Here is a 23,858-nt window from a genome sequence, read left to right as displayed (position 1 = left end):
GATGTTTGCTTAAGGAAAAACAGTGGGGAGGACATTCCTAGTTTGTATTGTTCCCTTTTCTGTCAGAAGCTTTCCTGTCAGAAATACTTTGCATAAACACTCACAGTGTAAATCCAAACCCCTGGATACTGGAGCTAACTAAATAACGTACAAAATGGCATAGGCTGTAAAAATATTTCCACTTTTTAAATATTTCTCTGTAGATTATTCCTTCAGAGCAGTGTTTTTGCAGAGGCAGTTGGATGGGTGCTACATCCTGCACCTCAGCTCCTGGAGCTCCTGCAAATACTTTCCAACAATGTCAGAAGCTGAGTGAGAGAAAACGAGGCACAGAATGTTTTTAAACATGAGCAAATCAGGGCACTTGACTAATTAGGAGGGAGAATGGCAGAATGAGAAGCAACTGAACCTGAGAAAGGGCTAAAAAAAATGACTTGTTTGGCACAGTGGCTCCTGTTCCATTTATAAATGGAATCCCTCTGTCCCTCCTTCATTTACCACTGCCACTGGAAGTCAGGATTTGATGTATGTTCCCAGCCTCCTGGAGGCAGTGAGGCTGTTTGGAGGGAAAAAAGGACCATTTGGAAAACTACAGAATCCAACCATTAATTCTTGCTCTGTTTGGTGAAGCAATCTCTGCATCCACAAACCAATTAAGCACCTATGGGCCTAGTGGAAGTGAATAATAATCAATAACAGGAAACATTCCCAGGAGTCAGGAGCTGAAATTGAAGTCAGTTCATGAAGCAGCAGCACATTCCTGGATGGATGAACTCCAGAGTGAGAGCCAAAAAGGGGGGAAATTACTGCAGAAACTAGGACTGCCTAAGGCAGGGCAAGGTAAATGCACCCAGCAGGTCACTGGGATTTGGTCACCTGGAGTTTTGGTTTGGGTTGTTTTGAGAATTTCTGCTTTATATGACCTGTATTTCCTAATGCTGTCCTCTGCCATGGTTTCCTCCATCTCCTTTTCCCTGGCTTCTCTCCCCTGAGCTCTCAGCCACTCTTGCGTGTCACGTTCAGAAGGGGGTGAGAATTCTCTGTTCCTGCTGGGTGATGGAGAGCTGGTCCAGGTCTGATCAGGACATGCATAAACAGGGATGAAACGCCAAAAAATCCTGGTGGCAGAGAAAAGGTTTGGGGGACACCTTAAAGTCTCTGTCAGGGGCTCCAAGAGAGCTGGAGAGAGACTTGGGACAAGGGCCTGGAGGGGGAGGAAAAAGGGAAAATGGCTTTAAGCTGAAAGTGGGTGGATTTAGATGGGATATTGGGAATTGGGAATTGTTCTCTGGGAGGGTGGGAGGGGCTGGGATGGAAATCCCAGAGCAGCTGGGGCTGCCCCTGGATCCCTGGCAGTGCCCAAGGCCAGGTTGGACACTGGGGTTGGAGCACCTGGAACAGTGGGAGGTGTCCCTGCCATGGCAGGGGTGGCACTGGATGGGATTTGGGGTCCTTTTGCCAACCCAAACCAGTCTGATTCTGGTCTGTGGAAGGTCTCTAATCACAAGGATACCCTTGGATACATCCCCATCCCCCTTCCCCGGAGCTCCCACAAAAATCTGTGTCCAGGGCGTTGGTTTTGTTCCTTGGTGGATTTTTATGCCCTCATTTCTTCCACATATCCTGAAGTGACTTCCTTCCATAATCATATTCCTTCTATTCCAATCACATAATAGAAATTGTTAATTTCCTGCTTTTAATTGGCTTGATAAAGTCTTTTGTCTCACAAATCTTTCCCAATACATTGGGATTAGGATTTGTTGTGTTACATGGCAGCAGAGTCCATTGTGTTTGCTTCCAGGCTCTGAACTTCTCCCTTTTTAAAAGTTTAACTTCTGTGCCTCTTCCTGACATGGATAATAAATTCTTTTGTTCATTGAAACTGAATTTCAAGAAGAGCACTTCTTTTTATGCACACGCAACTGGGAGCCAATCTTGGTTATTAATTACAGCCAGATAAGGACTGGCACTGCAAGGGATGCTCTCCAGCTGAGAGTTTTGATTATTTATCCCTTGGCCCAGTGATGTCCAAGCCCACCTTTTATCCTTGGGAGTGTTCCAGCAGCCAATTCCTTTCTTCTTCAGTACAGAACTGCTGCTTTTGGGTCAATTCCACTTATTCTGAAGAGCCACTTTTTGCTTCATTTTCCATTTTCTCTCACTTTGGACAGTGAAGTTACTGAAAATTGTCAGGACCTCCTTGGAGGAGGAGGATTTAACTAACATCTGGAATGATAAAATATTTCACCTTCCTCTTTCAATTTTAATTTGGGCATAAACCTGAAGTGTTTTTATATTCATGAGTTGCAGCAACTTCCCAGGTGGTAGCAATGCACTGCCTGGGTTACAGCCAAGAATTCATCCAGCATGATTTTTTACTATTGAAATTCTCTCTTCAGAGTAGTGATCTTGCAACTTGCTACTTCTTCTTGCCAATATTTTATTAAATATATTTTAAAAATTAACTTCATTTGTTAAAAAACATCTTCATTTTGCTGTTTGCTCTTGGCACTGGAGGTGCTAAAATATCCTGAAAAGTGAAATTTGCATGACATTTGATTTGCAAATGAAGATAGACTGTAGTAATAATTGTAGTAGTAGTAGTGGGAGTAGGAGTAGTAGAAGAAGTAATAATAGTAATAATAATAATAATAATAATAATAATAATAATAATATGATGATGATGATGATGATGATGATGATGTTCTGTTGACTGTCACTGGAATTTCTCCACTGACATATATAGGAAGTGTTTTATCCAGTCACAGAAGGATTGATCAAATCAAATACAAAATAAATTGGGATTTCAGTAATTCAAAAGTCAACATTAAATCTCTCCATCACTTTCTTGGGATGTTTCTTTATGGAAAGTTGGAGGAATTCCTGACTTCCTAATCCCCCCTGATGCTCAGGGGTTGTTTAATTCCAGCTCCAGGTGAACACATTCTGTGCTCTGCTCCTTTTCCAGTGGCAAATACACCAGAATTTGTATTATTTGTTCTTTGTTGGTATTCCCTGGAATTAATATAACGGAAAAAAGAACAAGAGTTACAATTTAAAGAAAAATAATGGCATATAAAATAATGAGATTACGCCAAAGCTTAATTAGATGGAGGAGATTGAATTCATTACAGTGATGTCTGAAGGCAGCATCTTTAATTTGGAGGCACGGTCCTGCCTGAGCTGGAAACATTTTTATGTCCATGAGGAAGCAGCTCCTGCACCACATAAATTGTCCATTCTGGGGCAGATTTCCAGCTCTCATTGCATTACCAGCTTTCAAAAGCACAAAGCAAAGCAGGGGTAAGGAGAGGATAAAACTGGTGATTGTCTGATGGCACTGATAACTTAGATTTCAATCTCAGCTTGTGCTGCAGCTCAGCAATTGAATCGCACATCTCAAATCCATGTATTTTGGAGCAATGATGGGTGTTCATTTGTCTGCTGGATTCAGCTAATTTTTAAAAATCTCCTAATGAAGTGCTTGCCCAAAACACTGACAAAGATGCTGAACGTGGGCTGAAGTGCTGAAATTCCTCCTTGGGTGTCCTGGCTGCAAGTGCAGAGGTGCCTCTGTCATCTTAGTTATAAAGGAAAATATTATCAAACACACCTGCATATATGCATGGACTTGGTTTTTATGTATATTTGCTTCTCTTTAAAAATACTTCCATATTTTAATTCTTTTTGTATTTTCCTTTCTAAATTTAATTTTAATTTTCCCATTTAGATCCTTTCTTTCTCCTACATAATTCTGCCATGGGGATGATCTGACCTTATACTACAGATACATCCCAGTGGCATCAAATTTTTCCCTTTATTAATTTATTTCAGCATATAAATAAATAAATAAAATCTCTTAGAATCCTGATGAATTTGTGTACATATTGATGCATTTATGAATTTATGTACATATTGATATATTTATATAAATGCATCAATATGCCCATAAATAATCTCTTGGCAACATATGGCATGTATAAAAATGTACATAAATAATGTCTGTTTCCAGCATGTTGCCCATGCATTATCTGGAGTCTTCTTTTCTCTTGGGTACTAAACTTTCAGCTAAATATTAGGGTTTTTTTCAGGAGAAATTGCTAAGTATCTTAAATTCAGTACAAATCATTTCTAGCTGGTTTGTTTTAAATAATTCTGTTTTTTGGTTGTTTTTTTTTTTTTTTTGGCCAGCCTTAAGGAAAATCAACTTTTTTATTTGCAGTAGTGAACCATCGTTTTCAAGATTGGTTTTGGGGTGGGGAAAAAACAAACCCAGAAGATGTCAGGAGAGGTTTTCATCGTTTTTGGAGACTCTGAGGAGACACAAATCTCTCTCCCAGCCAGCTCCAAAGAGCAGCTCATTTGTGTGGGCATTAGCTGGCAGCTGCACAGCATCAATTTGGGGTTTGCAGGGGGATTCTCATGTTTGTTTTGAAAATGGAGATCAGGCTACCAAGGAATAATCAGTTTATTTTCCAGCACCATGAATATGTAGTGCCCTACTTCTCCTGGGCCATTTGGTTTTCTCTTTCAAGCTTGTCAGGCCAAGTTCTTTTGCAATTTAAGAAGCCTTTTAGAAACTGCAGATACTACAATGGGTACTGAATTAACATTTTGGAAGTAGAGCAGTCAACAATGTTTTAAAGATTGTCCTTCAGCAGCATTTCTCTTGTGCCATAAATGTTTGTTTTTTGGTTTTTTTTGCCTCATGTATTTAAAAACGTGCTTTTCTTGACCTTAAAATTAAATTACAAGCAGGTCTGGGTTAGACACAAGGCTGTAACTTTAAAAATGTATGTCTGTATAGTGCTAATAAACTGAAATTTTAATGATCTCTTGATTATGAAAAGATATTTTAAAGACAAGTGATTTTATCCCAAACACTCCCTCTGTTTCTGCATATGCTAATTTGCTTGATTAATTTGGAGAACATCTGCATAGAATTCTGTACACTTACCAGTGGTGAGATCACACTGCTTTTCAAGTATCAGCCTCAAATTTCACTTTCCAGACAGACTCAGATTTTGTGTTTAATTGGGATGCCAAATATACAAAGGTACCCCAGAAGTGTGTAATTATGTAATTTTCTCTTGATCTTTCAGAGTCTTCCTGCGAGCAATTAATCAGTATGCAGATATGCTAAACAAAAAATTCCTTGATCAAACCAACTTTGAGTTACAGGTAAGAAAAAAAACTCCCAGGTTTAATGGAATAAATGATATTAATGTAATAAATTTCTGCCCTAAACATGTAGAGTTTTGGTGGGTTTGTTCATCGTTGTGAATCCCAGTTATCCCAGTTAAATCATTCCAGGCTCAGCGGGTGTTGTGACCAATTCCTGACTTGTGGGTCTTGTCATGGAATCACAGCAGGCTTTGGGTTGGGATTCTGCTTGAATCATCAAAACACAAAGAACTGGGATTTGTAGCTGGGAAAAATCTTTGTTAGAAACATAAAGGCAACGAGGAGCTGTATTAAGAATTTATCAGGAAACACCATCTCTGTGGTGTCTGTTCTTTTCTCCTTTAAATATTTATGTGCATAGTTTAGAGACTTTTAAGTTGTTTTGTAGGTGTGTAGAGAAATATTTCAGAGAATTAATGGAATCTCTTCTTGTCATTTTGGGGCCTTTCAGCTCTGGAACAACTATTTCCACCTGGCTGTTGCTTTTCTCACGCAAGAATCTTTACAACTGGAGAATTTTTCAAGTGCTAAAAGAGCAAAAATCCTTAACAAGTAAGTCCTGCTCATCATTTAAATCCTGGCCAAGAAGTCGAGGTCTATTGCCATAATTTCAATTTAATTTCTTAGCTAAATCTATTCAAATTGAGATGCAATCAGGGGATAATGAAAGGTTGGGTTGAAAACCATGAATCAAGTGTTGTGTGTGTTTGTGCCCCGGCGTGGAGATCTGAATTTCACCATTCATTACTGATGAATTCAGTGTTTCCTGCTGCAGGATGTTCAGAAAGTCAAGATTCTCAGAAGTGTTGCCATGTTCTAAAACTGCATTTTGAAATAACTTTGGCTTTGTTCTTCTTCTAATCTCATTTTACGTCTGCTCTTTATTATATTTATAATATTTATATTTCTAATATTTCTAATATTATTTATATTTATATTTATATTTATATTTATATTTATATTTATATTTATATTTATATTTATATTTATATTTATATTTATATTTATATTTATATTTATATTATTTATCCCTGACATCCGTTTAAGGGAATTTTGGTCTCTCCAGCCATTTTTACTGGTCTGTCCCTGAAGGATGGGTTGGGATAAATACATCCATTTCCGGCTCCTAAGGGATTACATTCTCTGCCTCCAACCACCCTGCAGCCAGTCAGAATCCCACAGCACGGGAAAGCTGTCAAAAGGGGGAAAAAAGCCTGGAAATAAGAGTGGAACATGAGGATTTTATTCAAACAGAATGATTAAGGTTGAAGAAGACCTCTAAGACCATGGAGTCCAAGGACACCACTGCCCCATGTCCCCAAGTGCCACATCCTTAGAGCTTTAAAATCCCTTCAGGGCTGGGAAACTCCACCTGAACAACAAATTCCAATGCCTGACCACCCTCTGGGTGAGGAAATTTTCCCAACCCTCCATTTAACCACCCCCTGTCCTGTTGATATTTCTCCTGGCTTTTATTGGTGTTCCACAGCAGTGACCTTATGAATACTTAGCTAAGCACCGAGCTCTGAAAAGAGGCAGTTTTGTGATTTCAGACACAGTGTGTGGATTCTTTTCCTGTGCATAAGATTTGGGAAGAGCTGCTAGAAAAGCTGGGTGTTCCATAACCAGCGAGGTCACAAAAACGGGGGATTTCCAAGCTGTGATTCCCTGACCAAGCACAGCTCAGGCTCCTGGTGTGTACAGTAAATAAAATGTGTCTAGATAGAGAAAGGAAATGCATTTTGTATCCCTTCACCTTCCCAACTGAGGCCTTTCTGTCCCTTATTATGACAGGAGAAATCCCAGGGAGAGTGGGGACAGTTCATGACTGCTGCAGTGATTTTAAAGTTTTGGTTTTAAAGGCTTTTTGCTCGTGTGGCTTTTAGGTTTTGAGCAGAAAATTCAGGAAGGGCTCCACATCCCATCCCATCCCATCCCATCCCATCCCATCCCATCCCATCCCATCCCTTTTTTATGGGAGCCAAGTTTTGTCTTGCAAACTCCACCACTCCCTCCTGAGTTCTGAGGTGTTTCCTTTGGAAACTGTGCTCTACCTGAGCCTTGAAAGAGAATTTTAAAGCACTTTAGGATCTGCTCTACCTGGGATTCGTGGGGCTTTCTTGATGAAACAGGAATATTTACAAGTTCAGTGGAAAAGTGGTGTTGAGCAGAGCTCAAGGTTTCGGACTGGTGCTTTAAATACCATAAATAACATTATAGGGAAAGGTTTTGTAAGGAAATTCAGCTGGTGTTGCAGAGCCAGGTGTATTTTATTTAAGGAAATTTGAGGTATTGTAAAGGCAGGTATATTTCATTTAGGAAATTGAGATGGTGTTGCAGGTAAATTTTATTTCTTTACATTTAGAATCCCTTTGCTCCCTCTGCCCCCTGTTAGAGAGCAGCTACAGGAGCATTTTAGTTCAGCTCAGACTCCTGACCTGAGCAAAGAGCCAAAAGCTGAGCTGTAATTGGGCTGGAAATTGCTCTCAAATACATTTGTGGACTGATAATTCCTCTTTGTCAGGAGAGGAACCACAGGCACAAATTTTCTTGGAGTGATTTTTATAATAAACAGAGCAGTTTATCTCACTGAAGGAATTCAAGGAATCAACAGGCATTTCTCACTGCTAATATAAGTAAATAAATTAAGTCATTTGAAGTGGTTGCTTAATAAAGTTTGCAAAATTGTAACTCTTCGTTTATAATGAATTTGCAAATTGTTATTTTCAGTTTAATCAGGTTTTGGAGACAGGAATCACGACAGGGAATTTGAGATTCAATAAATGCATGGTCTGGAGGCACTTTCATTGTGGTGTGAAGGCACTTCTGTGTCAAAAGGGATATAATTAATCAGTTAATTCAATATCACACTCGCCCATCTTTTTAAGTACATATTTCAATTAAAACGTCAAATATTTAATAATTAAAATTTAATTATTGCAATTTGTAGGTTTTGCTAAACATTGCATTTAAGGATTAGATAATAACAGATTCTTAATGATGCAGAAGATTCTCTTTAATCCATATTAATGACAGGGTGTCTCACTATTATCCCCCAGAAATCCTACAAGTTGCCAGATATTACAGTTGTTATTTAAGTAATGATCTTTAACTTGCAAATATTCCATGTAGCAAATGCATCCTTGGAGCTCGTTACAGTGCTGATCCCATCGTTCATGAAGGCACTGGGATGATTTGCACTCATTAAAGCTTTCCTGCTGCTCCTGTGGAGAGGGAGGGGAAAGGAAAATGACCCAGATGGGAGGTGGGAGGTGCTGGTGCCACCAGGTTTAGGGTGGATGGGCTCCCACCTCTGCCTGGGACCATGGAATGTTGGAACTGTGGAGGCTGGAAAACTTTTTTCCTCCAAATTTTAATGTTTCCAGAAGCCTTGCTGAGCTGGTGGGGGTATCCAGTAGTGTGGGTCCGGTTTGAGAAACAGGAATTTCTTCTCTGTTTGAAGGCTGTGGATCTGATTTTGAAATGAGATTTATCTGCTTGCAGAGATTAGATTTATTTTGTTTTAATGCTGGTTTTGTTTTCCTTTTTAAGGTACGGGGACATGAGGAGGCAGATTGGGTTTGAGATCAGGGACATGTGGTACAACCTGGGTAAGTATCCTAAGCATGTGTTGCCTCCAGTGTTCCCAAAAAATTATTTAGAGGGATATTCCTGGAAAAATTCAGTGCCAGGTTGGAGCAACCTGGTCTGTGGAAGGTGTCCCTGCCCATGGAATGAGATGGTCTTTGAAGTCCCTTCCAACCCAAACCATCCCATGATTCTCTAAAATGAATTTGCTTTCTCTTGAAACCAAAGTATGCCTGCAGAAAGCTTCTAAAAATCAGGTGATTTAAGAAATCAAGCCACCTCTGCATATTGAATTCACTATCTGGGAAGGCACATCACTCCTGTTGATATTTATGTGTCTCATGGTTTTTGTGGGTTTGGCTGAACACAAAGTCATTGCTATGGTGATACCTACTCAGTGGAGGTTTTTTCCTCCATTAAAAATATCTCTATACACACATACTTACTCACTTGAGGATGCAGTACCTGGGATTGTAGCAAAATGGAGGTGTCCAAAGGTTCTCAGTACCTCAACCTGGAAATTCTGCTTAAACTCTGCTGTTCATCCTTGTGTGGCTGCATCAGGGACTCAGGAAAGCCTGGGAAGTTGCACCTCCCTGGAGCTCGTAGGTAAAGGAGGCAGCTCTGCCTCTCCAGCCTGGGCTGCTCTCTGGGTATAAGTTGCCTGTCAAGGGGTGGAATTTCTTGAGAAACTGAGAATTTACTGTGACCTGGGTGTACTCATCTGCCAGATTTCATTTTCCTGAGCTTAACAGCACAGACACTCCAGCTCTTCTGAGTTTTATCAAACTTCCTTCAGTGATCAGAAATAAACGCGTTTGCCACTTCACTTCTATCTCTGGCTGAGCTGTTGTTGCTGAGAGTTGAAAAACCTCAGCATCTCTGAGAGAAGAGAGTGCCAGGGGTCCATAGGTATTTGATATCACAGAATTTGCATCCTATCTGCTGGAATGATGAGGAAAGGCTTCAGAGGGCAGCTGAGTTCACTTTTATTAGAAGCATCTTTGGTGAATTAAGTGTCTGGAGAGCAGATTAGAGCTTAGTGCACGACTGAGCTGGGACTTGACAGGCAGGTAATAAAATCAGTGTCGTGCTTGCTGCTGCATCACCCAGCGTGGGATGCTGGCAGCCTCTGGGTGAGTAATTAGCCAAATCATTCCCTCTTCCAGGCCCACAGTCGTGGAGGCATGGAATTGTTAAGGTTGGGGAAAAGGTCAAGTCCATCCCAGCACTGCCAAGGCCACCAGTGTCCCATGCCCCCAAGTGCCACATCCACATGGATTTTTAATTCCTCCAGGGATGGGGACTCCAGCACTGCGCTGGGCAGCCCCTTCCAGTGCTTGTAAATCATTTTGGTGAAGAAATTTTCCCATATATCCACCCTGAGCTCCCCTGGCCCAGCCTGAGGCCGCTCCCTCTGCTCCTGTCCCTGTTCCCTGGAGCAGATCCCAAATCCCCCCCGGCTGTCCCCTCCTGTCAGGGACTTGTGCAGAGTTAGAAATTCCCCCAGATCCTCCTTTTCTCCAGGCTGAGCCCCTTTCCAGCTCCCTCAGCCACGTTTTCTCCTTACCAATATTTCTGACCTCTGGATTTTTAGGGATTCTTAAACTTTTCCCAGAACTTACTGGACTGAAAGTAGAATGTTTGATGCAGACTTTTCCATGCAGCTGTCGTTAGGTGAGGTTGTTTTATCCAGACTGGGCTTTGTGGAGTGTATTGTGCCTTTCACTGCTGCTGCTGTCACTGGCTGCTCTTTACAGGTTATTTAGTTGCTCCTGGGTTCAGTTTCTCACCATTAACAAGGATAATAATTTCCCCTGGAGTTTTGGGAATCGATTGGCACAAGGGGTAGTGTTTTCTTCAATATTTCTTTCCGTGCGGTCATGAAAGCCTTTTATTTTTAATGGATTTTTTATAAATGGGGATTATCCAGGTAAGATGCCTCTGTGACCTCCTCAAGCTCTAGTACCTGCGATTCTCTTAGATCCATTAATGGGATCATTAATGCCAAAATCCCACATGTGGAGGGAGTGAGGAAATTGCTGCTCTTCCCAAGAAAAGCTGGGAGAGAAATGTAAATGTGAGGCAGGACTCCAGGCCCAGGCAGCCTTTGTGCATCTCCTGAGCAGCACCTTGATTTTCCTCATCTTTGTCACACAGAGAGTCCGTGTTAAACTCATGGATCATGTTTTAACTTCTGGCTCCTCACCAATCTCATCTGTGTCACAGCATCAATTAAGAAGGAATTCCAACTTCCCACTGCATGGGAATCGATTGGGGGGTGCCTGACACTTTTCTCTTGGAAGCTACACTGCATTAATCAAATTATTCATGTGTACATTCAGAAACCAAATCAGAAGTGAAAGGCTGGAATCCAGGAGCCCAGGATTTTTATGTCTGTGCCGTTGTGCATGAGATGTGATGAAATCAAGCCACCCTGAATTTTGATTTATGGATTAAAGGGTATAGAAAAGCCTCAAAAATGAATATTTGGTCTCATCAGGTTTTGTTTCTAAATACCATGATTAACACAAGATGCCTGCTGAGTTAAAAGTCCCCAGCTGGGAATAAGGCAGTCATCCAGCTATAATGCACATTTAAAGTTTTTGGGGTTTTCTTCTGAAATTAAATAGTAAAATAAGAATTATTGAAGTTTTTACTTTAAGTAAAAACTGACTGCCTGTTTCTGATTCAGGGGGAGCCTCAGTAGTCACACCTTCCTATTTTTATGAGCAAGAAATAAAAAAGAACATTTGTAGTGCATAACAGCACTTTAGCACTTTCCTTCCATACCACAACCTGAACTTTAAAATGTGTTGCTTTGAGTCACTGTTTTGTTGAAACTGGGCTTTTTAAACCTTGCTGAGACATTAAGCATTAAAAAAGCATCAATCAGACCGTGGCCTTGGAAATGCAAGAACTCAAAAACCACGCACTGAGAAGGGTTTTGTGATGCAATTCAGCCAGCAGAACCCCAGAGCCTTCCAGGAGGTCGTGTGCCCAGGGGAGCAGTGGTTAATGCTCCCACAGGTGAGTGGCAGAGGAATTGTGGTGACATTTCAGTGACATCCCGGTGGGAAGGGTGGCGGGAGAAAGGCAACGCTGTTCTCTGTGATGTCTGCACCAGCTGGGGGGAGATGGAGAAGAGAAACTCCTCAAGGTGAAGGGGAACGGCTGCTGGGGTCCTCCAGCAAGTGCCACCATCCCTGCCAGGGCTTGACGTCACCAAAGGTGTCTTGACAGGCCCTCGATGTCGTTGGAGGGAAGGCCAGGCTTAAAAATAGCCCTGAACTTTGGGTGTTACATAAATAGAAGTCATTACACATAACCCTCTCTGGATTAGTCAGGCGTGTTCCCAGCCGGCCCAGGGGACAGGGCAAGCTGCTGGCAAATTACTCACAGGTTTCTTAGGGGCCCAGATTGAAATGGGAAGGATCTGGGAAATGAGAATCACAGCAAGGAGAGCGCCTTGGGTTTGGTTTGTGATGAGGTCCCTTCCTGCTGCGGGAGCACGTCCCGTGGCCAGGCACAAGACTCTGCAAGGGGAAGGTTTTGCATGTTCAAAGGTGGCTTTTTGTGCATGTGATTCCTACAGCACCTGCACAAGTTGGTTTTCAGAAGAGACTCCTCAGTTTTCTCCCAGTCTTGTCACATTTGGAGTCTCTGCGTGGGAGTTCCCACACTCCCGAGGAGAGGAGAAAGGTGAATTCCTTGCTGGGGTGTTTATCAGACAGGGGGTGGGTGCCCTGGGGGGGCAGGGGGGGATTGTTTCCCTTCCTGCTTTGCTCCCAATGCTTTCTTTAGTGGCCCAGCATCTCCCAGGATCACGTTGTCACAGCAAACCCACGCGTGTCACCTCCGGTGTGCGTCACCCAGGGCTCCCACTCCAGGGGCTTCCCCCAGACAGCTGCAAACTGATCGTCATCAAAGCAAAGATTCTAATCTTGTGTGGATTTTTCACATCTCAAGTTCAAAAGATGTTCCTCTTCTGAGGGAGTTCCTGTGCTCGAGGCGCTGGAAGATCCCTCCTGGCTCAGGGAGAGCTCACAACGCTCAGTTGTGATCAACAACTTTTGTCACCATTATTTGTTTTCTGCAGTGTTGACTCTGACACCGCTCAGGTATAACACAAGAAATCTGTCACCTGAGAGGCTCAGTGTAATAATCCTTGTAGGAGACTGAGGGAAGCTTTAGGCATCTTGCTTGATATTCCTGAGCAGCCCCCGGCTCTGCAGCAGCACCCAAAGTCACCATTTTCCTTGAGTATTAATTTGCCCTGATCCGCTTGCTAATGCTAATGGGATTCAGGAGTTTGCCAAATCAAGGAACTTAAATTATATCTGCTAAAATAAGGAGCGTGTTTTGGTGGTAAAGGATTTTTCTTGATTACATTTGTTGAGATTTATGTTAGTTCTGGTCAGAGTGAAACTACCAATTAAAGACTTCGCTGGTTACTGTCACAGTGGTGCGGTGCAGTGGAATAAAAATGAGTTGAAACCTGTTTCTGTCCTGTACCACTGGTAACTGCAGTGGGAAGCAAGAGTTTGAGAGCTGGAGGAAACTGAGGCCTGGACTCCAGAGAATCTGGTCTGAAGCAGAGATTTCATATCGGGGTGTAGAAAACTGGCCATAGTTACAATACTGTGTCAATACTGGGCAAAGAAGGAGGGTTTGAACCTGGTTGTGAACATCCCTAGCAGGGCTTTTGTGAGGAACATCTCCAGTTCTGTCCCGAGCTGCCAGTGGATCCCAGCCTGTTGCTGGTGAGGTGTGTTTGTGTTTGTGCTTCCTCCGCGTCAGCCTGCAGCTCTCAGGGCTGTGCAGCTGCAGCACCATTGCTCAGTGAGGTGATGAAACCCCAGCACAGGGTGCCCAGGGCAGCTGTGGCTGCCCCTGGATCCCGGGCAGTGCCCAAGGCCAGGCTGGAGCCACCTGGGACAGTGGAAGGTGTCCCTGCCCAGGGCAGGGGTGGCACTGGATGAACTTTATTGTCACTCCCAACTCCAGCCGTCCTGTTGACTTCTCCAGGGACTTATTCACCAGCTCATTTGCAGCACACACACCCTGCATCCATTTAGCAATACAAACAGTAACCTGCTCTTTCCTCCTAGGCCAGTATTTATTAGATGCCACGCTCCTGCTAAGCTTTAATTTCCCTTCCCTGCGTGGAGCAGAGCAGGGACGGGGGGAGGAGCAGCTTCCTCTTGGGAAGCTGAATCTGCAGTCAGGTTTTGCAGGCAGCTCAGCTCCAAGGAAAGGAGACATATTGTGGGCTGGCTGAGCTGTGCTTTCGTGTCTCGAGGCTCTGTTAGGCTGCACTTGCGGTGACATTTTGATAGACTGACACCGAGAACATTTTGTTCACACAGGAGTCTAAATAAGTTAATACAAGTGATGTGCCTTTTAGCCTCCCTCCCTGCCAGCCACACATTGTGTTTTAAAATAAAACCTGGAAATTTGGGTGTGAAAATCTGTACTGGGAAATGTGGCGAGTTCCAGCTTGACGACTGATTCAACAACTCTTGATTTGGATTTGGACAGTACTTTCCATCCTGTGCAATTAATGATAATAATTATAATGGTGGTCTTCATCAAATAAATAAGAATAATAAAAAAGTGTTTCAGTAGAGCCAGATATTAAAACATGCTTTGTTACTCTCTCCATGAGGATTTATTAATACAGCTTTTACATCTTCTGCCACAGTTGTTCACTCTGAAATACATTTTTTCTCCTAAAGGTCAGCATAAAATCAAGTTCATCCCAGAAATGGTGGGACCTATCCTGGAGATGACACTGATCCCAGAAACGGAGCTGCGGAAAGCCACGATCCCAATCTTCTTTGACATGATGCAGTGTGAATTCCACTCCACCAGGAGCTTCCAGAGGGTAAGCAGAGAGCTGCAGACATTTAAAGTGGGGAAGATGTGGCTGTTCTTTGACAAAACATAAGGAGTTTTTTTTATTTCTCATTTTTCTAAGGAATAATATAATTACAGATTTGCTTATTTCCTATAACTCCTGAGGGGCTGCGGAGTTTTCATCTGTTGGTTTGAAGTGGTTGTTGAAGGAGAAATTTGCATGTAGTAAATGAAACCCTCAGTTATGGCACAGGAGTAAAGACAGATGTCTTAAATTGTCACTGTGACTCACACAAGGAGTTTGCTCCTGAGATAAATGGGACATAAAGGAAGCCTGGTAATGTGGCAAAAGTATAACCTGTAAGGATTTATCATCTCTCCTCTCTTATAATTCTGATTTTCCTTGCCATTTTATGGATTTTGAAGAGGAAAAAAACAATCCAGCACTGTCAGTGCTTCTCCTTGCTCTACAGGCACTGCAAAATCTCAAATAGTAATAGAGCATTTTTATTCTATTTTATTTGAACCTGCTGAAGGGAGCCCTTGAATACACACACACACACACACACACACACCGTCTTTTCCTGATAGCTTCAACTTTTGAAAGGCAAGTGAAGTGAAAGAAAGTTTCCTGATATCATTCATCTGAAATTGCTTTCCTTGAAACTTTGCTTATGGATTGAGTTTAAGACTAGTTAGGCCAGGTAGGGTTTGGACTAAGCCAGGTGAGCTCCTTCCCACTGTGAGACTGCTGTCAGTTCAGGATATGACCTTGTGAATTTTGCAATAAAGCTTGACATGTGTTGTTTGCTTTTTTCCCTTTCTGTTGGCAGATTTCTTTCTTGGATGAAAAACCTTATCCTTTTCCATACCTTTCTTGTGAACTGTTATTGAGAAGCAGCTCTTAATAAATCTGTAGGCAGAGTAAATGAAAATCTGCGTGGGGAGACTTAAGCAAGGGAAATGGCATCAGCTTTATTGCTTTGATTTGTTTTGTGCTGGATGGTGTGTGGAGAGGTTGTGAACTGTGTTTTGGCTTCATCCAATTACTGCATAATCATTTTTTCTCATGTTTGACTCCAGTGCTACTGTAAAGATTGAAATGCTCTCTGGGATGCCATTTAAACAGTTTCCTGTCAGATGCTCTCTTTTGTTGCTTGTCATTTTTTATTTGTACAATTATATAGATCATGAAAAATCCGAGGGTAACTTTATAGCTAAATTTATGGCCCTCAATTTTCCTGACAGAAGGAAACCAGCTTTGTGTGGAATAGTTGGATGATTTTAACAAATGAATGTCTTAAATATTTCACTTAGAGTTTGGGGTGTTTTTTTGCCGTTTGAGAAGAAAAACGCCTTATCCTCAAGTCAGAGATGTCTGGGGTTGTACTTAACATAGTATTTATAGTATACAGTGGCAGTGTAGCTTCTTTATGGATGTAGCACTGACAGGACAGGTACAGAGGTAACAACCCCCTTCTCCATGGGTGTGAAGGAACCAGCCACATCCCACAAGGAATAATCAATCTGTCCATTGATCAGGCAGTTCTGAGTTTGCTGAGTATCTCAGGTTGGCCTTTGGGGAATGAAGATCACAGGCAGAAAAAAAGAAAAGCCGCAGGCAAACGAAAAGAAGATCACATGCAGAAAAAAATGGAAGTCACAGGCAGAAAAGCAGAAGGTTGAAGGAAAGACCTCTGGAAGTAATCTGGGCCTTTGGCTGGGTTATCTGGGACCACCTGAAGCTCTGTTTGAGTATCTCCAGTGAGGCTTGTTTGAGCATTTCTCTGGGTGAGCTTTCCCAGTGTTTAATCCTGGCCTTTGGAAGGTGTCCTTGCCTCTGGCAGGGGCTTTGGAATTGTAGAAGGTCTCTTCCAACCCCAGCCATTCCAGGATTCTATGATTCAGACTTCCTGCTTTTTATTTCCCTATGGAATTTCCTTGGATCGGCTTGTGCCTGTTTCTGCTTCCATCTCCTCTCTGAGCACCTTTCAGTTGTTGGAATGTTTGAGTTGGATTTTCTCCGGGCTGAACAAACCCAATTCCTTCAGCCACTGCAGGTTCTGCAGCACTCTGCCCATGTTGGTGACCCTCCTTGAGACCATCTCCAGCCTGTCAGGGTCTCTCTGAGCTGGTGGATCAGAGCCAGACCCAGAACTCCAGCCGTGGTTCCACAAGTGCTCTAGTCCTGTTGCTGCTCTGGCCATGCTCTTGCTGGTACAATCCAGGATACATTTAGGCTTGCTCCATTGAAGGGGGACACTTTTTTTCGTGTTCAGCTTGTTAAATTGGCTTTTCCCAGTCACCTCTTCCCTTTGTGGACCTGGAAATACCTTCCATGAGATCTTGCTCTGTGGTTTCCTCAGGAACTGAGGTGGGGCTGCCTGGTCTGTAGACTCCTCGCTCATTTTTTTGTCTCTTTTGTGTTGAAGTGATAGAAACAGATATATTTTTTTTTTTAATATTACCAGTACCTAGGCAAGCTTTGATGCTTAATGGGTCGATGTAATGTGCTGCTTTATATCCTTTATATGCAAGTACCAATTATCCTTGTCCAGCACTGCTTCCAGAGAGAACTTCCAAATGGCATGGTTGGCTGCTGTTAAACTAATCTGCCAGAAATCCAATTATCTAACCTTATTAGTCACATCAACAAGGGTTTAGATTGGCTCCACTTCTCCAGCAGATGTATCAACCTCATGATTGGTGGGGGAGGAATTGCAGTTTTTTGCAGCAGGCTTCCCATGCTCTGATGGTTTGTGTGATAAACAGGCAACTTTCCCTGTGGTGGTTTTCATTTCAGGAGGATTTGGGTTTGCCTGGTAAAACCAGGAGCAGACAGAAGGGTTTTGTTGTTTTCGTTTTGTTTTTTTTTTTTTTTTTTCTTCTCCCAGTGTATTTATAGACAGAAGAAGATAAATTCCCCTCGTTTTTACAGAGCTATATTAAGTCCGACTGAATTAAAAGCTGGAGTTGCCCATTTTGTCCTCTCCCTCTGAAGGTGCTTTTGAAGCCTTTATAATATAGACTTCAGAGTAGCTGTACCTCAAAGCAGGAATCCCATCCTAAAACCAGTGTGGGACTGCAGGTTCCCTGTGGAAGGAAACTCCTCCTTCTCCACCTGGCTTCTCCCCTGGCCAGTTTCAGTAGCAGAGCCTCTGGATCAAAGGGAATTTGTCAGAGCCATGGCAGTGATAAAAGAGAATTGGTTTGATTGTTCAGGGCCTGCTCAGGTGAGCTTGGATGGATCCTCTGGTGGCAACAGGAAAGCTTCAGGTGAAACAAGGCTTCAGCTGGAATGTGGAATTTGGGGCATGGAATGCTCCTGGTGTCGCTGCCTGTTCCTCCCAGCTCTGGCTTCATTCCTCATTTCCTACCAGCACTCTTTGCATCAATTTTAACTCACTTTTTCTGGACCTGTGTCACTGCTGATACTACGTTCTGCTAGTTTGGAGTTGAGCCCATTTCTAACATTAACAAGAAATCTCAGTATCACCAAACAGTCACACCAGCATTTTGATTTTCACATGCTGGTTATTGATGAATTTCAGATTTAATTCCCCTTAGTCAGGAGTTTCCCCTAGTTTATCTGAATCTCTCTTGTCTTTCAGAACCTGTAATTCCTTAGTAAATCTTTTTACCACTTCTGAGCCCTGGGTTAACCTCCCTTTCCCAGTGCTGTGGATTTATAGACAGGACACAAGTAAATGACTCTCCCAGTTCCTGTGATCCCACTGAGCATTTAAATCCAAATAACTAATCCCCCACAAAGGATTGGTTTCAATAAGTAACATTTTTTAACTACCTACAGTTGAAGTGTAAATGTGTAAGTTTTTCTTGGTTCCTGGCCTTTTGGAACATGTCAATAATCCTCTCTCACTCCACCTGGAAGCAAGGGACAAAGGTAATGCAGTGGCCTCCAAAATGATCCCATCATTTTGAATAGCTCCAGATCTGTTTCCCAGCTGGAATGCTGTGGAAAAAATAGGAAAGAGAACGGATGAAACCCTTGGGGAAAACCACCAACTTTCATAAAAACCTCTGAGCAAAGTTTAGCTGTGCTTGTGTGCCATTTCTGCGTTAGGACTGATTTCTGGTGGTGTGATCTGTCACTTGAGTTTGATATGGCAATTTTCAATTAGCCCACATCAAAATGAATTCGTAGCAGCTTGCAGGGCTGGAAGTCCTCCTCATCTACAGCAAAATTAACTTTTCAGCCAGAGCTACGAATTCAGCCTTCCTTGAGCCATGAAAGTGATCAGCTGAGTTGACATGAGATGGCTCACCCTGATTTGTTTGCTCCAGGCAGGAGATGGTCACAGACAGGGGAAGCACTGGATGTGCTCTTTGCTCAAGTTCAAACTCTGATTCTGAAGAGAAGCTGAGATCGTGATCAGCTGCGAGGAAAAGTGGATAAAAATGTGCTGTAATCTTCCTGGTAGCACCCCTCAAGCTTTCAGTGTCAACAGGAGGATGTGAATGTGGCTCACTGATGGTCCAGATGTTCCCCCTAAGCCTCCAGAAAGAGCCTCATGTGCCATTGGCTCTAATGGAAGCATTAGAGATTTGGCACTTCTTCATTTGAGACTAAATCCCATCACTGTAATTGCAGGCTTATTTATGCATTAAATTAAATGTAATGCATTTATTTAAAAAAAAGAAAGCATTAGGAAAAAAAAATAAAGAGAGAGAGAAAAGGAAAAATAGAGTTTATCAACAGATGCCAGGTGCAGTGTCCCAGAGCCATTGGCTTGTGCAGCTCCAGGGTCATATTCCTGCTCCCATCATGGGAAATGATAAACCTCCAAAGCTCCATGAACCTCAGCTGGTATTGATAAAACCTGCCTCTGTGGAAAGACCACAGAAGGAATTTTAACTGATGTTAAAGAGCATTTATTCATCTGGCTGCTACAATCTGCATCACAGCCACTCCATGAGAAATATCAGGAGTGACTGAAGAGCAAAGAGATTGTTAATAATCCTTAAAACGCCCCAAATGCCACAAGTCTGGCTCTGTTCAGCCCAAGAGGCTGTTAGGGGAAATGGCCCAACAAAGTGTGGATTTACAGAGATTTAAGTAAAACTGATAGTGGGAAGATCCTCGAGATCCTGCATGACAAATGTAATTGCTCTTCTCTATCTGAGTAATCTTTTCCTAAAAAATACATCACCTGAAGGGCTGGGGCTGGCAGCAAGTGTCATTTTTCACATTGGGTTAGAAAGTCAATTTCTTTCTGGGCTCATTAGGGAACAGGATTTTTGTGATTTCTCTGTTTCATCATTGTGTTGTTTCAGTGTTTTACTCAAGGCTTCAGAACATGTTTGGTTTTGGGAGGGGGTGGATTCCATTATCCTGCCTTTTCTCATTTTCCTGTCATTATTTTAATAACGGATTGATTGTATTCACTATGACCAGGGACAGGACCTGAGGGAACGGCTGGAGCTGTGCCAGGGAAGGTTTAGGGTTTGGGATTTTAGGGAAAGGCTCTTGCCCAGAGGGTGCTGGCACTGCCCAGGCTCCCCAGGGAACGGGCACAGCCCCAGAGCTCCAGGAGTTTGGACATTCCCAGGGATGCCCAGGGTGGGATTGTTGGGGTGTCTGTGCAGGGACAGGAGCTGCACTGATGATCCTTTGGGGTCCTTTCCAACCCACAATCTTTTATGATCCAGACAATCCATTCTTTCTCCATGGGTACATTATGTGCTGTTACTATCACCTGCAGATGCAAAGTACATCTCTTGACATTTCCAAAATGTTGGGACTCTTTGTTCTTTGCTTCTCCTCAGCATCCTTACTTAAGCAAGTGACAATGACAAAACCTGGTGACAGTGACAAAACACCAAACTCCCACTGTGAGCACTGGGCTCCCATTCCCCTGCCACAGGCTCCCAGCTCTCCCAGCCTCTCCTGCTGAGATCTCTGTCTTTTATCCTCTGGCTGTCTGTGCTTACTTAATGAAGAATTAGGAATTAGGTGACTTCACTGATTCCTTACAGAGCCTTCCCCCACTAACAATTCACATCCATTCCTAGCAGCAGCAGCTAAAACCCTCTGTAAACATTAAAAATCCAGGGAATTAACCACTTTGCATTTAAAACATATTCTGATGGCCACTAAAGTTTGCATTCTTTTAATACTGCCCAAATAAAGTTATTCTGGAGTTGTTTGAAACTCCTCCCTTCCCTTCTGCAGGGTTTATTAACAACTTTGTCAGGTTGTGTCTTGCAGTCAGTGTCTGTGTGCTCAAAAGGGGTGTCAGGGATGCTGGGTACACCCAGCAGGGTTATCCAGCCTCAGGTGTTGCCTTTCCTCTCTCAGAGAGCTTCCAGAATTTTTATGTTTAGTTCTGCTGCTGGGGACATTCTGTGTCTCCTTTCTCCCTGCCCTCAGTTCCTGTCCTTATCTTGTTCTTTAGTTTTCACTAATTTTCATTTACACTACATTTAACACCACGACCAATGATTCCTTTAACCAAAGAAGTCCTTGTAGGGCAGGAGTTGATCGTGGAGAGTCTAAAACCAGAGACTGCAAACTCTAAAAGTCAATCAAGCTTTAAACCAGGGGCTAAGCATCTCACCAAGGCACCCAACCAATCTATGAGGCATTGAGGCTACAGTAATAAAGTGAAATATTTGCCAGCTGATTATTTACGCTTGCTTTGTTTAATTACAGTTCGAGAACGAGATCATCACCAAACTGGATCACGAAGTGGAAGGAGGCCGTGGAGATGAGCAGTACAAAGTGTTATTTGACAAAATGTGAGTGTTGATCAGCAGCAAAATTTATGTCACGGGGAAGTCAGGAGAGAGAGCAATTAGACTACAATGAACTTTGTAGCCCAGAAATAATTAAAATCTGTTAACGATGCGCAGTATTTAAAACCGCGCCTGAGTCAAGGTTTTTCTCTGCATGTGATGAACGAGGTGAACTTAATTGGTTTTTCAGTCTCTTGGAGCACTGCAGGAAGCACAAATACCTGGCAAAGAGCGGGGAGACTTTTGTGAAGCTGGTGGTGAGGCTGATGGAGAGGCTGCTGGACTACAGGACCATCATGCACGACGAGAACAAGGAGAACCGCATGAGCTGCACCGTCAACGTGCTGGTGAGCAGGGCAGTCAAAACCACTGCAAAATCACCTGAGATTCACTGGGAAACCACCCCAAAATCAACACAAGTTCACCACAAAATCGCTGCAGAGCTACCACAAATTTGCTATGAAATCGCTGCAAAATTGCCACAAAATCGCCGCAAAAATCACCAAAAATTGCCCAAATATCACCACGTAATCACAAAGTCACCCAAAAAATCACCACAGAATTGTCACAAGATCGCTACAAAATCACTATGGAGCTACCACAAATTCACTATGAAACCACTACAAAATTGCCAGGAAATCATCACAAAACCACTGCAAAATCACCTCAAATTCACTGGGAAACCACCCCAAAAAAATCACCCCAAAATCACCCAAAAATTGCCAAAAGATCGCCACAAAATCACTACAAAATCACCACAAAATTGCCCTGAACTCACCACAGAATTGTCACAAGATCACTACACTATCACTGCAGAGCTACTGCAAATTTGCTGTGAAATCACTGCAAAATCGCCTCAAAGTCACTGCAGAATCACCCAAAAAATCACCACAAAATCACTGCAATATCACCCAAAAAACCCACCCCCAAAGTCACCACAAAATCACCCAAAACTTGCCAAAAAATCACCACAAATTCACTTCGGTATCATCCAAAAATCACCCAAAAAAATCACCAGAAAATTGCCACAAGATCATTACAAAATCACTACTGAGCTACCACAAATTCACTATGAAACCACTACAAAATCGCCAGGAAATCATCACAGAATTGCCCCAAAGTCACCACAAAATTGCCACAAAACCCTACAAACTCGCCATAAAGTCACCACAGAATCGACACAAAATCACTACAACCTCCTCATCACCCAAAAAACCCCACAAAATTGCCACTAAAACCACCCAAAATCACAACAGAATCACCAAAAACCGCCCCAAAATCACCAAAAAATCACTACAATATCACCACAACCTCTGCATCACCCAAAAAAACACCACAAAGCTACCACAAAGCCACCAGAAGTCACCACAAAATCACTACAAAATTGCTGCAAAATCACCCAAAAATCACCCAAACCCCCATTACCCTCAGAATCCTGCACCTTTAACAAAGGGATTGTGTTAAGCAGAGTGTCTGTTGGTTTTCCTGGGGAAATTTGGAATGCTTTAGGTGGTTTTTTTTTTTCCTGTTTTGGTGAAGGCAAATCTGTGATAACATGGATTATCCAGTCTTTAATTGTTTCTGCAGAAAGACTTAAGGAGAAATGTTACAGTGCCTGTTCATTGACATTTACAATTGATGTATAAACAACTCTGTGCTGAAAGCCACTTGACATCCAGAATGTCAGAGTTCTCTGCCATTTACTCCCAAAATTTCCATGGATTTGCAATCACATTTATATTCTGCTCCCTGCTCAGCCCCTTTATCCAAATTATTTGAAGGAATTGGAGTTAATATTTCATCCACAGCAGGAAAAGCTTGGCTTCTTTTCCTCACTCATAGGAAATTTCCTCCTCTTAGATCCTGAAATTTTGGAGTGTCCACTCCGTTAATGAATCTTGGTCAGTTTGGGCTGGGGTTGGAACCAATAATTGTCCCCGTTGTACTCACACACGTCGTGGTCTTTGGTGGAGATTCAGAAAATGAGATTTTTACAACCCAAAAATCAGCACCCGTGAAAAATAACTTTCAGAGACCCCAAAATTATGTGAACTAAATTTGTTTTTTTTTCCATTAGCATTGTTTGCCACTGAGGATTCCAAGCTTTCCTCTAAGCTTTGATTTTGCTTAAATGCATGAGGCACAGCCAGTGTTTATCATTTATGTGATCTGGCTGATGGATTTTGTTCAGGAAAGAGCTGAGTAAATAGTTTGCAGCTTTATTTTTTTTGTATCTAATGTAGTATTTAGCTTTTTTTGCATCTGATGCAGTCCTGACCTCATGCAGTGCAGCCTTGACACCGCCCCATCTCAAAACAGGACAGGAGAGGAGATGGGAGGCATCAAATCCGAAATTGGGTGTTTATTTTGTTTTTGCTCTCTTTGCACATCAGAAAGCATCAGAATGTTTGGGAAATGGGCAAAGAGGAGGGACTTGGGGAGTTGTCACCAGCTGGTGATGCAGAAAGGTC

The 23,858-nt window shown here is 42.5% G+C and overlaps 1 protein-coding gene across 1 annotated transcript in view; it reads left to right on the top strand.

The window, feature by feature from the left end:
* DOCK1 (dedicator of cytokinesis 1) overlaps positions 1 to 23,858 on the top strand; it is a 236,396-nt gene that overhangs the window by 158,037 nt on the left and 54,501 nt on the right. Inside the window, exons 31-36 of the mRNA XM_062496598.1 lie at positions 5,103 to 5,181; positions 5,636 to 5,736; positions 8,737 to 8,795; positions 14,511 to 14,659; positions 21,305 to 21,390; positions 21,578 to 21,734. Of these exons, the coding sequence (XP_062352582.1) occupies positions 5,103 to 5,181; positions 5,636 to 5,736; positions 8,737 to 8,795; positions 14,511 to 14,659; positions 21,305 to 21,390; positions 21,578 to 21,734 (631 nt within the window). The remainder of the gene's footprint in view (positions 1 to 5,102; positions 5,182 to 5,635; positions 5,737 to 8,736; positions 8,796 to 14,510; positions 14,660 to 21,304; positions 21,391 to 21,577; positions 21,735 to 23,858) is intronic.

This window comes from Cinclus cinclus, chromosome 7 (genome assembly GCF_963662255.1).
Source record: "Cinclus cinclus chromosome 7, bCinCin1.1, whole genome shotgun sequence".
NCBI lineage: Eukaryota > Metazoa > Chordata > Aves > Passeriformes > Cinclidae > Cinclus > Cinclus cinclus.
Note: the sequence above shows the minus strand (reverse complement) of the source record. Positions and strands in the feature narration are given on the sequence as shown.